Genomic DNA, 15,082 nt, shown 5'->3' on the forward strand with positions numbered 1-15,082 from the left:
ACCGGATCTAGTGGGGGGCAGACTTTCTCTCTTCGCCCAGGCCTGGGCAAGAGATGTTCAGGATCCCTGGGCGCTAGGGATCATATCTCAGGGATACCTTCTAGACTTCAAATTATCTCCCCCAAGAGGGAGATTTCATCTGTCAAGGTTGTCAACAAACCAGATAAAGAAAGAAGCGTTTCTACGCTGTGTACAAGATCTGTTATTAATGGGAGTGATCCATCCGGTTCCGCGGTCGGAACAAGGACAAGGGTTCTACTCAAACCTGTTTGTGGTTCCCAAAAAAGAGGGAACTTTCAGGCCAATCTTAGATTTAAAGATTCTAAACAAATTCCTAAGAGTTCCATCGTTCAAAATGGAAACTATTCGGACAATCTTACCCATGATCCAAAAGGGTCAGTACATGACCACAGTGGATTTAAAAGATGCTTACCTTCACATACCGATTCACAAAGATCATCACCGGTATCTAAGGTTTGCCTTCTTAGACAGGCACTACCAGTTTGTAGCTCTTCCATTCGGATTGGCTACGGCTCCAAGAATCTTCACAAAGGTTCTGGGTGCCCTTCTGGCGGTACTAAGACCGCGAGGGATTTCGGTAGCTCCGTATCTAGACGACATTCTAATACAAGCTTCAAGCTTTCAAACTGCCAAGTCTCATACAGAGTTAGTTCTGGCATTTCTAAGGTCGCATGGATGGAAAGTGAACGAAAAGAAGAGTTCTCTTTTTCCTCTCACAAGAGTTCCATTCTTGGGGACTCTTATAGATTCTGTAGAAATGAAGATTTACCTGACAGAAGACAGGTTAACAAAGCTTCTAAATGCATGCCGTGTCCTTCATTCCATTCAACACCCGTCAGTAGCTCAATGCATGGAGGTGATCGGCTTAATGGTAGCGGCAATGGACATAGTACCTTTTGCACGCCTACACCTCAGACCGCTGCAATTGTGCATGCTAAGTCAGTGGAATGGGGATTACTCAGATTTGTCCCCTACTCTGAATCTGAATCAAGAGACCAGAAATTCTCTTCTATGGTGGCTTTATCGGCCACACCTGTCCAGGGGGATGCCATTCAGCAGGCCAGACTGGACAATTGTAACAACAGACGCCAGCCTACTAGGTTGGGGCGCTGTCTGGAATTCTCTGAAGGCTCAGGGACTATGGAATCAGGAGGAGAGTCTCCTTCCAATAAACATTCTGGAATTGAGAGCAGTTCTCAATGCCCTTCTGGCTTGGCCCCAATTAACAACTCGGGGGTTCATCAGGTTTCAGTCGGACAACATCACGACTGTAGCTTACATCAACCATCAGGGAGGGACAAGAAGCTCCCTAGCAATGATGGAAGTATCAAAGATAATTCGCTGGGCAGAGTCTCACTCTTGCCACCTGTCAGCAATCCACATCCCGGGAGTGGAGAACTGGGAGGCGGATTTTTTGAGTCGCCAGACTTTTCATCCGGGGGAGTGGGAACTTCATCCGGAGGTCTTTGCCCAAATACTTCGACGTTGGGGCAAACCAGAGATAGATCTCATGGCGTCTCGCCAGAACGCCAAACTTCCTCACTACGGGTCCAGATCCAGGGATCCGGGAGCGGTTCTGATAGATGCTTTGACAGCACCTTGGAACTTCGGGATGGCTTATGTGTTTCCACCCTTCCCGCTGCTTCCTCGATTGATTGCCAAAATCAAACAGGAGAGAGCATCAGTGATTCTAATAGCGCCTGCATGGCCACGCAGGACTTGGTATGCAGATCTAGTGGACATGTCATCCTGTCCGCCTTGGTCTCTACCTCTAAGACAGGACCTTCTGATACAGGGCCCATTCAAACATCAAAATCTAACTTCTCTGAAGCTGACTGCTTGGAAATTGAACGCTTGATTTTATCAAAACGTGGTTTTTCTGAGTCGGTTATTGATACCCTGATACAGGCTAGGAAGCCTGTTACCAGAAAGATTTACCATAAAATATGGCGTAAATACCTATACTGGTGCGAATCCAAACGTTACTCCTGGAGTAAGGTTAGGATCCCTAGGATATTGTCCTTTCTACAAGAAGGTTTAGAAAAGGGTTTATCAGCTAGTTCATTAAAGGGACAGATTTCAGCTCTGTCCATCTTGTTACACAGGCGTCTGTCAGAAAATCCAGACGTCCAGGCCTTTTGTCAGGCTTTAGCTAGGATCAAGCCTGTGTTTAAAGCTGTTGCTCCGCCATGGAGTTTAAACTTAGTTCTTAACGTTTTACAGGGTGTTCCGTTTGAACCCCTTCATTCCATTGATATAAAATTGTTATCTTGGAAGGTTCTGTTTTTAATGGCTATTTCCTCGGCTCGAAGAGTCTCTGAGTTATCAGCCTTACATTGTGATTCTCCTTATCTGATTTTTCACTCAGACAAGGTAGTTCTGCGTACTAAACCTGGGTTCTTACCTAAGGTAGTCACTAACAGGAATATCAATCAAGAGATTGTTGTTCCATCCTTGTGTCCAAATCCTTCTTCAAAGAAGGAACGTCTTCTACACAATCTGGATGTAGTTCGTGCCCTCAAGTTCTACTTGCAGGCAACTAAAGATTTTCGCCAAACTTCTTCCCTGTTTGTCGTTTATTCTGGACAGAGGAGAGGTCAAAAAGCTTCTGCTACCTCTCTCTCTTTTTGGCTTCGTAGCATAATACGTTTAGCCTATGAGACTGCTGGACAGCAGCCTCCTGAAAGAATTACAGCTCACTCCACTAGAGCTGTGGCTTCCACTTGGGCCTTTAAGAATGAGGCCTCTGTTGAACAGATTTGCAAGGCTGCAACTTGGTCTTCGCTTCATACTTTTTCCAAATTTTACAAATTTGATACTTTTGCTTCTTCGGAGGCTATTTTTGGGAGAAAGGTTCTTCAGGCAGTGGTTCCTTCTGTATAATGAGCCTGCCTATCCCTCCCGTCATCCGTGTACTTTTGCTTTGGTATTGGTATCCCAGAAGTAATGATGACCCGTGGACTGATCACACATAACAGAAGAAAACATAATTTATGCTTACCTGATAAATTCCTTTCTTCTGTTGTGTGATCAGTCCACGGCCCGCCCTGTTTTAAGGCAGGTAAATATCTTTTAAATTATACTCCAGTCACCACTTCACCCTTGGTTACTCCTTTCTCGTTGATTCTTGGTCGAATGACTGGGACTGACGTAGAGGGGAGGAGCTATATGCAGCTCTGCTGGGTGAATCCTCTTGCATTTCCTGTTGGGGAGGAGTTATATCCCAGAAGTAATGATGACCCGTGGACTGATCACACAACAGAAGAAAGGAATTTATCAGGTAAGCATAAATTATGTTATTAACTTTTTTATATCAATGAGACTTTAGAAAAAAAAAATGTGTACAAAAAGCAAATTTATCATGCTGCATATTATGCCACTGAACTGATTTTTAAGGGCATTTTATTTTTTTGTTTCCTCTCATTACATACTTTTTTTTCTCTGAGAACTCATGTATGTGCATATTAATTACCAATAAGTGAATACAGAGCATCTTTAAATCCCTCTCATTAAGGATTATTGTTTTTTTCCAGGTGCAAAGAGAGAGACACACAACTTGTATAAGTGGTGTACTGTTTTTCAGTTAATTGGCACTGATAGAACAACACCTGGATCCCTCAACACAAACATATGCTCCTCAATTAAACATTCTGTAATAAAATCCCAGTGTTTGCTGTCCCTTTACTCTAAGAACAATCTCCGCTTGTGACATTTCCCCCATAAATTCCCTGATGATAACAATTTTACCTCTATTATTACGTTTTTTGCTACTTCATTATCAACTAGTTGAATGCAGATCCCATGCTACTGAAGTACAGTGGAGCAATCTACATACGGCTAACTACCTAGTCTCACCGTTTCCATGGGCTCTTTTGCACAGACCTGCCCCTGTCTAAGTCCTGCACACATCTCCTACTGCAGCATATTCTTGGAGACCGGCAATGTGCGCTCTATGACTCAGCGGCGTATCACCTACGGCACGTCTTAGGACTATGATCTACATACGGCTAACTACCTAGTCTCACTGTTTCCATGGGCTCATTACACAGACCTGCCCCTTCATTAATAATTCAATAGCGCCGAACGGTGGTGCAGCGGTAGTGTGAGAAGAGGGCTGAGTGAGAGCAAGAAAAGAAGAGGGCTGAGTGAGAGCAGGAAAAGAAGCTAGCGTACAACAAATCTTTACAATGCACACATCTTCTACTGCAGCGCATCGCATAATTCTTGGAGACCGGCAATGTGTGCTGTATGCCTCAGCGGCGTATCACCTACGGCACGCACTATGATTTACATTCTGTGGGCTCATTACACAAACCTGCCCCTGCATTAGTGTACAGCATGTGTAACCTCATCTTGCAAGTCACCATGCTGTACACTAATGCAGGGGCAGGTCTGTGTAATGAGCCCACGGAATGTAAATCATAGTCCTAAGACGTGCCGTAGCTGATACGCCGCTGAGGCATACAGCACACATTGCCGGTCTCCAAGAATTATGCGCTGCAGTAGGAGATGTGTGCATTGTAAAGAATTGTTGTGCGCTAGCTTCTTTTCCTGCTCTCACTCAGCCCTCTTCTCACACTACCGCCGCACCACCGCTCAGCACTATTGAATAACACAATAATAACAATAAAAATTAAAAAAAGCTTTTACTCCTGCTTGCCCGCAGCAGGGCTAAAGGTAAAAAAAAAAACACATGCCCTGTGCCAAGAACTGACTTACCTCGCAGTCGCAGAAGCCGTTCTGGCGGGTAAAAGTAACAATAATGATATTGCATCTTAAAAAGTATCAATTTTGGAGCAGAGCAGCCATTAGCCAATAATTTCAAAGTACTGTCTGCACTAAAGCACTGACCAAAAAAAAAAAAAAATCCTGTTGAAGAAAAAATTCTCTGCTTAACAGACCTGGCTATTCTTTCTGCAGGCAGGCTCCACTTTCTGCGATAATATCGCAGATCGCACTATGTTCTGCCTTGGGGCTTGTCCTTAATGAGTTTTAGCGTAGAAAGAGAGAATATTTTTTTTAATGAACTGGGATATGCATTTTCTATGTGTTTTGTTCAGACAGGCTTTACACAGTGTTTGCCCTAGCATCTTTTTTCCCCTTTCATTTTAGTATATGAATATGTAACAGATGTGATCATCCTTATTTATTCTGTATCTTGGTTACTGAACGTACAGTTATCTAATAGTTTCACCCCCTTCCCTAGCCCCACTATACCAAACAGTTCTTGAATATGCACTGCAAATCTGTTCTCCATTAAACTCCAAGTAAAATAAATGTCACCAGGAAAGGGCTCTCCTGCACATAATCCCTCTCTTGTTACAGATGGGCCTCTGCTCTCCCAGGACATCGCTGTCTGCAGCCAAAACCATGTGTGATACGTTTTCCAAGTGCTTGTTACAGCATTTACTGCATGACTGAATACAAAGCCTACGTTTTTGTGTACTGCATATCGTTGTTATATAAACAGCCAAATGAGTTGAGGTTCTTTTTATCAAACCCAGGGCTTGACAAATGCCAGGAAACCTGCTCCTAACTGTTGAATGCCTAATATTCTGGCATGCTTCAAAGTTTAGGACAATAGAAAATGTACACCGAAAGAGGATTGTCTAGCCGACTTCTTCATATTGACATTTAATGTAACGGTTTCTAATAGCAAAGCTGAAACAGGTTTTAAAATCTTTTTTTTTTTTTTTTTAAAGAAAAATTGAGAAAAATCTGCAATATATACAGTTTAATTTCTTTGAAACTCATTACATAAGTAATGAAATGTAACTGCTGTTTTGCTTTTCTTTTTTGTTTCCTGTCGGACTTCAGTATAACAGGGCCAGTTTTTGCATTTTTATGTGAATGGGTAATAGAAAAGTGCTGGCCAAAATCTGATAAAGTCCAATCAGTTCTTTTACTCCTTAACAAGGTTATAAATCTGACAATATGACTCTCTATAATACACACACACGTTTATTTGTGTAAAATGTTGAAGTACTCGGTCTGTTACCCCAGGAGAGTTTAGAGTCAGATGGTCTGTTAGGCTCCCCAGCTGTTCCCACTGCTTTTTTGATTCCATGTTTAATGCTTGTGGCTTAAAGGGACACTGAACCCACATTTCTTTCTTTCATGATTCAGATAGAGCATGACATTTTAAGCTACTGTCTAATTTACTTCTATTATCAATTTTTCTTCGTTCTCTTGCTATCTTTATTTTAAAAGCAGGAATGTAAATCTTAGCAGCCAGCCCATTTTAAGTTCAGCACCATGGATAGTGCTTGCTTATTGGAGGCTGACATTTACCCACCAATAAGCAAGCATAACCCAGGTTCTCAACCAAAAATGGGCCGGCTCCTATGCATCACATTCCTGCTTTTTAAATAAAGACAGCAAGAGAACAAATAAAAATTGATAATAGGAGTAAATTATAAAGTTTATTAAAATTGCATGTGCTATCTGAATCACGAAAGAGAAAAATTGGGTTTAGTGTCCCTTTAATGGAAAATATTGCACTTGCTGTTAAGTACAGATCATAACACTGAGAATTGTTTGTGCATAACAAAAAAAAAAACCCACCATTTCCAATATACTTTCATTACCAAAACATGCATATTCTTTTTATATGCACACTTTCTGAGACTCCAGTTCTTACTGTGCATGTGTAAAAGTGCACAGTTTATATGTATATACATTTTGTGATTGGCTAAATGCTGTCGCATTATACAGGGGGAAGGAAAATTGTATTAACTTTGAAATTTGCCTGAAACAATTCTGCTTATTTCAAATTCAAAGTAAATGCTATTGTGTTTTTGCCGATTATTACATTCTACTGTATTTAGCTGCTCTATCATGAAATGTGATTTTTTTTTTAATGTGGGTTTTAAATGTTTAGAAGTGATACAAAACAGGAAGTGTTATACTTGAAGGAAAAAGTCAGTAGGAGGCACGCAGGGCATCAATTGGAGAATACACTGCTCTACCCATATACATCATAAATTCCTGCATTAACCACAAATATTTGTATGAAAACTTATGTGATTATCTAAATAAAACAAAATACCGAAAAACAGTGAAATGTGAAATTTTGGCTTAATCTATAGCATGAAGTGACATACTTTCTGCATTGTCTTGATTGCTTGTCTGTACCATAAATATAACCCTATAAATAAACTTTATTTTTCTTCAAATGACTGTACAACTCCAAATCAAGAGGCTTGCCAGTAGAAAATAAATGCAAATATAAAGTCATATGCATTAAGAAAGTTAACTTTTTTATTTGATTATTAAAATTTATATTGCTTATACAATTTATAGATCTTCGTAAAAATCCTGTCTCCTGAATAATGAAACTATACAATATTCTCCTATGGCGCTATATATAAGGTCTGAATTTGTTACACGTGCGTGGGATAAATGAACGCTACTAGTTTCTCACTGTGGGCAGGTGGTTTGTGTTCAGATGAATCTCACTGTGATTTAGAAAGTTGTTTACGTGCCAAAATGTATTTACCATCTATTTTATTTTTGTCCTGTGGTTACATTTCTTCTAGGCCTTTGTTAGCAAGTGTATTCAACAAATAAGCCTCAGGAACTGACTCTCTAAATGAGGTGTGGTGAATGTGCTTTGAATTCAGTTAGCGGATAAATACACTAAACCAGGGGTGTCCAACCTTTTTCTTTCAGGGGCCACATTAGATTTATTAAAAAGTAAAATACTGTGATTTTTGTTTATTGAAGCAAAAATGTGTACTTTTTAGGGTGTATACAGAAATTTGTGGAATAATCAAAAACTTGTAAGCCATAAATAAATAAAAATTGATTTAAAATGTATTAACCTACACATAACTAGAAACAAATAAGAGAGGGGTGGGGGGGGGGGGGGTTCCACATTGGTCTGTATACTTAGGTTGGGCAAATTTGCATGATACATTTGTTGTAGCATGTTATGTATGGATTCAATTAAGCTTCTGCGCCTATCAAGCAATTACTGAGTAGCATGTTGCAGGTTTATACACATTTGGATTGCACAAAAAAACGCATATTACAAGAGAAGTAATTATAGTCATATTTCTCCAACATAGGTGTGTCCGGTCCACGGCGTCATCCTTACTTGTGGGATATTCTCTTCCCCAACAGGAAATGGCAAAGAGCCCAGCAAAGCTGGTCACATGATCCCTCCTAGGCTCCGCCTACCCCAGTCATTCTCTTTGCCGTTGTACAGGCAACATCTCCACGGAGATGGCTTAGAGTTTTTTAGTGTTTAACTGTAGTTTTTCATTATTCAATCAAGAGTTTGTTATTTTCAAATAGTGCTGGTACGTACTATTTACTCAGAAACAGAAAAGAGATGAAGAATTCTGTTTGTATGAGGAAAATGATTTTAGCAACCGTAACTAAAATCCATGGCTGTTCCACACAGGACTGTTGAGAGCATTAACTTCAGTTGGGGGAACAGTTTGCAGTCCTTTGCTGCTTGAGGTATGACACATTCTAACAAGACGATGTAATGCTGGAAGCTGTCATTTTCCCTATGGGATCCGGTAAGCCATGTTTATTACGATTGTAAATAAGGGCTTCACAAGGGCTTATTTAGACTGTAGACATTTTTTGGGCTAAATCGATTGATATTAACACTTATTTAGCCTTGAGGAATCATTTATTCTGGGTATTTTGATATAATAATATCGGCAGGCACTGTTTTAGACACCTTATTCTTTAGGGGCTTTCCCAAAGCATAGGCAGAGTCTCATTTTCGCGCCGGTGTTGCGCACTTGTTTTTGAGAGGCATGGCATGCAGTCGCATGTGAGAGGAGCTCTGATACTTATAAAAGACTTCTGAAGGCATCATTTGGTATCGTATTCCCCTTGGGTTTGGTTGGGTCTCAGCAAAGCAGATACCAGGGACTGTAAAGGGGTTAAAGCTTAAAACGGCTCCGGTTCCGTTATTTTAAGGGTTAAAGCTTCCAAAATTGGTGTGCAATTTTTTCAAGGCTTTAAGACACTGTGGTGAAAGTTTGGTGAATTTTGAACAATTCCTTCATGTTTTTTCGCAATTGCAGTAATAAAGTGTGTTCAGTTTAAAATTTAAAGTGACAGTAACGGTTTTATTTCAAAACGTTTTTTGTACTTTCTTATCAAGTTTATGCCTGTTTAACATGTCTGAACTACCAGATAGACTGTGTTCTGAATGTGGGGAAGCCAGAATTCCTATTCATTTAAATAAATGTGATTTATGTGATAATGACAATGATGCCCAAGATGATTCCTCAAGTGAGGGGAGTAAGCATGGTACTGCATCATTCCCTCCTTCGTCTACACGAGTCTTGCCCACTCAGGAGGCCCCTAGTACATCTAGCGCGCCAATACTCCTTACTATGCAACAATTAACGGCTGTAATGGATAATTCTGTCAAAAACATTTTAGCCAAAATGAACCCTTGCCAGCGTAAGCGTGGATGCTCTGTTTTAGTTACTGAAGAGCATGACGACGCTGATATTAATATCTCTGAAGGGCCCCTAACCCAATCTGAGGGGGCCAGGGAGGTTTTGTCTGAGGGAGAAATTACTGATTTAGGGAACATTTCTCAGCAGGCTGAATCTGATGTGATTACTTTTAAATTTAAATTGGAACATCTCCGCATTTTGCTTAAGGAGGTATTATCCACTCTGGATGATTGTGAAAATTTGGTCATCCCAGAGAAACTATGTAAAATGGACAAGTTCCTAGAGGTGCCGGGGCTCCCAGAAGCTTTTCCTATACCCAAGCGGGTGGCGGACATTGTTAATAAAGAATGGGAAAGGCCCGGTATTCCTTTCGTCCCTCCCCCCATATTTAAAAAATTGTTTCCTATGGTCGACCCCAGAAAGGACTTATGGCAGTCAGTCCCCAAGGTCGAGGGAGCGGTTTCTACTTTAAACAAACGCACCACTATTCCCATAGAGGATAGTTGTGCTTTCAAAGATCCTATGGATAAAAAATTAGAAGGTTTGCTTAAAAAGATGTTTGTTCAGCAGGGTTACCTTCTACAACCCATTTCATGCATTGTCCCTGTCACTACAGCCGCATATTTCTGGTTTGATGAACTGATTAAGGTGCTCGATAGTGACTCTCCTCCTTATGAGGAGATTATGGACAGAGTCAATGCTCTCAAATTGGCTAATTCTTTCACTCTAGACGCCTCTTTGCAATTGGCTAAGTTAGCGGCTAAGAATTCTGGGTTTGCTATTGTGGCGCGCAGAGCGCTTTGGTTGAAATCTTGGTCGGCTGATGCGTCTTCCAAGAACAAGCTACTAAACATTCCTTTCAAGGGGAAAACGCTGTTTGGTCCTGACTTGAAAGAGATTATCTCTGATATCACTGGGGGCAAGGGCCATGCCCTTCCTCAGGATCGGCCTTTCAAGGCAAAAAATAGACCTAATTTTCGTCCCTTTCGTAAAAACGGACCAGCCCAAGGTGCTGCGTCCTCTAAGCAAGAGGGTAATACTTCTCAGGCCAAGCCAGCTTGGAGACCAATGCAAGGCTGGAACAAGGGAAAGCAGGCAAAGAAACCTGCCACTGCTACCAAGACAGCATGAAATATCGGCCCCCGATCCGGGACCGGATCTGGTGGGGGGCAGACTCTCTCTCTTCGCTCAGGCTTGGGCAAGAGATGTTCTGGATCCTTGGGCGCTAGAAATAGTCTCCCAGGGTTATCTTCTGGAATTCAAGGGACCTCCCCCAAGGGGAAGGTTCCACAGGTCTCAGTTGTCTTCAGACCACATAAAAAGACAGGCGTTCTTACATTGTGTAGAAGACCTGTTAAAAATGGGAGTGATTCATCCTGTTCCATTGAGAGAACAAGGGATGGGGTTCTACTCCAATCTGTTCATAGTTCCCAAAAAAGAGGGAACATTCAGACCAATCCTAGATCTCAAGATCTTAAACAAATTTCTCAAGGTCCCATCTTTCAAGATGGAAACCATTCGAACTATCCTTCCTTCCATCCAGGAAGGTCAATTCATGACCACGGTGGATTTAAAGGATGCGTATCTACATATTCCTATCCACAAGGAACATCATCGGTTCCTAAGGTTTGCATTCCTGGACAAACATTACCAGTTCGTGGCGCTTCCTTTCGGATTAGCCACTGCTCCAAGGATTTTCACAAAGGTACTAGGGTCCCTTCTAGCTGTGCTAAGACCAAGGGGCATTGCAGTAGTACCTTACCTGGACGACATTCTGATTCAAGCGTCGTCCCTCCCTCGAGCAAAGGCTCACACGGACATCGTCCTGGCCTTTCTCAGATCGCACGGCTGGAAAGTGAACGTGGAAAAGAGTTCTCTATCCCCGTCAACAAGGGTTCCCTTCTTGGGAACAATTATAGACTCCTCAGAAATGAGGATTTTTCTAACAGAGGCCAGAAAGACAAAGCTTCTGGACTCTTGTCGAATACTTCATTCCGTTCCTCTTCCTTCCGTAGCTCAGTGCATGGAAGTGATCGGGTTGATGGTAGCGGCAATGGACATAGTTCCTTTTGCGCGCATTCATCTAAGACCATTACAACTGTGCATGCTCAGTCAGTGGAATGGGGACTATACAGACTTGTCTCCAAAGATACAAGTAAATCAGAGGACCAGAGACTCACTCCGTTGGTGGCTGTCCCTGGACAACCTGTCACGAGGGATGACATTCCACAGACCAGAGTGGGTCATTGTCACGACCGACGCCAGTCTGATGGGCTGGGGCGCGGTCTGGGGATCCCTGAAAGCTCAGGGTCTTTGGTCTCGGGAAGAATCTCTTCTACCGATAAATATTCTGGAACTGAGAGCGATATTCAATGCTCTCAAGGCTTGGCCTCAGCTAGCGAGGACCAAGTTCATACGGTTTCAATCAGACAACATGACGACTGTTGCGTACATCAACCATCAGGGGGGAACAAGGAGTTCCCTAGCGATGGAAGAAGTGACCAAGATTATTCTATGGGCGGAGTCTCACTCCTGCCACCTGTCTGCTATCCACATCCCGGGAGTGGAAAATTGGGAAGCGGATTTTCTGAGTCGTCAGACATTGCATCCGGGGGAGTGGGAACTCCATCCGGAAATCTTTGCCCAAGTCACTCAACTTTGGGGCATTCCAGACATGGATCTGATGGCCTCTCGTCAGAACTTCAAAGTTCCTTGCTGCGGGTCCAGATCCAGGGATCCCAAGGCGGCTCTAGTGGATGCACTAGTAGCACCTTGGACCTTCAAACTAGCTTATGTGTTCCCGCCGTTTCCTCTCATCCCCAGGCTGGTAGCCAGGATCAATCAGGAGAGGGCGTCGGTGATCTTGATAGCTCCTGCGTGGCCACGCAGGACTTGGTATGCAGATCTGGTGAATATGTCATCGGCTCCACCTTGGAAGCTACCTTTGAGACGAGACCTTCTTGTTCAGGGTCCGTTCGAACATCCGAATCTGGTTTCACTCCAGCTGACTGCTTGGAGATTGAACGCTTGATTTTATCGAAGCGAGGTTTCTCAGATTCTGTTATCGATACTCTTGTTCAGGCCAGAAAGCCTGTAACTAGAAAGATTTACCACAAAATTTGGAAAAAATATATCTGTTGGTGTGAATCTAAAGGATTCCCTTGGGACAAGGTTAAGATTCCTAGGATTCTATCCTTCCTTCAAGAAGGATTGGAAAAAGGATTATCGGCAAGTTCCCTGAAGGGACAGATTTCTGCCTTGTCGGTGTTACTTCACAAAAAACTGGCAGCTGTGCCAGATGTTCAAGCCTTTGTTCAGGCTCTGGTTAGAATCAAGCCTGTTTACAAACCTTTGACTCCTCCTTGGAGTCTCAATTTAGTTCTTTCAGTTCTTCAGGGGGTTCCGTTTGAACCCTTACATTCCGTTGATATTAAGTTATTATCTTGGAAAGTTTTGTTTTTAGTTGCAATTTCTTCTGCTAGAAGAGTTTCAGAATTATCTGCTCTGCAGTGTTCTCCTCCTTATCTGGTGTTCCATGCAGATAAGGTGGTTTTACGTACTAAACCTGGTTTTCTTCCGAAAGTTGTTTCTAACAAAAACATTAACCAGGAGATTATCGTACCTTCTCTGTGTCCGAAACCAGTTTCAAAGAAGGAACGCTTGTTGCACAATTTGGATGTTGTTCGCGCTCTAAAATTCTATTTAGATGCTACAAAGGATTTTAGACAAACATCTTCCCTGTTTGTTGTTTATTCAGGTAAAAGGAGAGGTCAAAAAGCAACTTCTACCTCTCTCTCTTTTTGGATTAAAAGCATCATCAGATTGGCTTACGAGACTGCCGGACGGCAGCCTCCCGAAAGAATCACGGCTCATTCCACTAGGGCTGTGGCTTCCACATGGGCCTTCAAGAACGAGGCTTCTGTTGATCAGATATGTAGGGCAGCGACTTGGTCTTCACTGCACACTTTTACCAAATTTTACAAGTTTGATACTTTTGCTTCTTCTGAGGCTATTTTTGGGAGAAAGGTTTTGCAAGCCGTGGTGCCTTCCATTTAGGTGACCTGATTTGCTCCCTCCCTTCATCCGTGTCCTAAAGCTTTGGTATTGGTTCCCACAAGTAAGGATGACGCCGTGGACCGGACACACCTATGTTGGAGAAAACAGAATTTATGTTTACCTGATAAATTTCTTTCTCCAACGGTGTGTCCGGTCCACGGCCCGCCCTGGTTTTTAAATCAGGTCTGATAATTTATTTTCTTTAACTACAGTCACCACGGTACCATGTGGTTTCTCCTATGCTATTATTCCTCCTTAACGTCGGTCGAATGACTGGGGTAGGCGGAGCCTAGGAGGGATCATGTGACCAGCTTTGCTGGGCTCTTTGCCATTTCCTGTTGGGGAAGAGAATATCCCACAAGTAAGGATGACGCCGTGGACCGGACACACCGTTGGAGAAAGAAATTTATCAGGTAAACATAAATTCTGTTTTTTTTTCTCACTACATTCTTAAACATTGTATGGCAAATTCAATTTCAGTTTAATGTCCTCTAGCTTCAGTTTATTAAAGGTGGCATAAGATAAAATATTTTCTTTAATATCTCACTTCAGCTGCAAACCCCCCCCAAACATCTTGATCATGGTCTTGTCTGTTTCTAGCAGCTGATTAGAGGCTGCACAGACCAATTACAGGGCAGCACCATTAAGCCAATAGTTTAGGAAGCCCAATTTGCATATTTATTTAGTGAAATGTGATGGTAAAAGGAGTTTTCTGGGATGGTTTGTCACTTCCTAATTCTACCTTAAATATACTTAGTACTTTTATCTGAAAATATTCTTTGTGCTTTTATCTTATAGAAACACGTTTTTTTTTTCTTTTCTTGGTAAGCTCGAGCAGTCTTGCCACACTTTTTATCATAGTCCTTGTTTAGTAGCAGTTGGTTGTGGCTTTTCTGTGCTAATTTTATTTCCCTTTTTCTTTAAGATTTAAGCAAAGCGATGTCCGGTGGCGGGATGTCTCAGTTTCAAGAAGCCGTTCGCCAGGAGCTGGAAGAAGCCATGAAATTCGATTTAGAGAAAATACTAGCTACAGCACCGGAGTCAGATTTAGAGGTACTGGAGCTTTACTAACATTTTTTTCCTTATTGAAAACATAAGTATTTCTTATTACACTACAGCAAATATGTTTTGAAGGGAGAGAGAGAGAGATGGGTGCTGGCAGATAGAGATGTGCGTTTGCGGGTTAATTGCAGTGGGGACAGGTCTGTGTTTTTAGGCTCATTGCAGTGGGGACAGGTCTGTGTTTTTAGGCTCATTGCAGTGGGGACAGGTCTGTGTTTTTAGGCTCATTGCAGTGTGGACAGGTCTGTGTTTTTAGGCTCATTGCAGTGGGGACAGGTCAGGTTTGCGTGTACAGGAGGTTTATAGCTATTTGTCGTGTAAAGTTTAAAGGGACAGTCTACACCTTAATTTTTATTTTTTTAAATAGACAAAGTATACAGTTCCAAAGCACCAGGTATTTCACAAAGTTTATTCGCACATTAAAAACCGGTACAAGTGCAAACCAACGTTTCGGGAGTCATTCCCTTTATCATGCTTATTGTTTTAAATAGATAGATAATCCCTTTTTCCTT

At 42.1% G+C, this 15,082-nt stretch overlaps 1 protein-coding gene across 3 annotated transcripts in view; it reads left to right on the plus strand.

Moving 5' to 3' along the window:
* Positions 1–15,082, plus strand: part of UGP2 (UDP-glucose pyrophosphorylase 2) — a 481,750-nt gene that overhangs the window by 85,477 nt on the left and 381,191 nt on the right. For all 3 annotated transcript variants that reach the window (XM_053712070.1, XM_053712069.1, XM_053712071.1), the window contains exon 2: positions 14,434–14,561. In XM_053712070.1, the coding sequence (XP_053568045.1) occupies positions 14,448–14,561 (114 nt within the window). In that variant the 5' untranslated portion in view covers positions 14,434–14,447. The remainder of the gene's footprint in view (positions 1–14,433; positions 14,562–15,082) is intronic.

This window comes from Bombina bombina, chromosome 4 (genome assembly GCF_027579735.1).
Source record: "Bombina bombina isolate aBomBom1 chromosome 4, aBomBom1.pri, whole genome shotgun sequence".
NCBI classification, from domain to species: domain Eukaryota; kingdom Metazoa; phylum Chordata; class Amphibia; order Anura; family Bombinatoridae; genus Bombina; species Bombina bombina.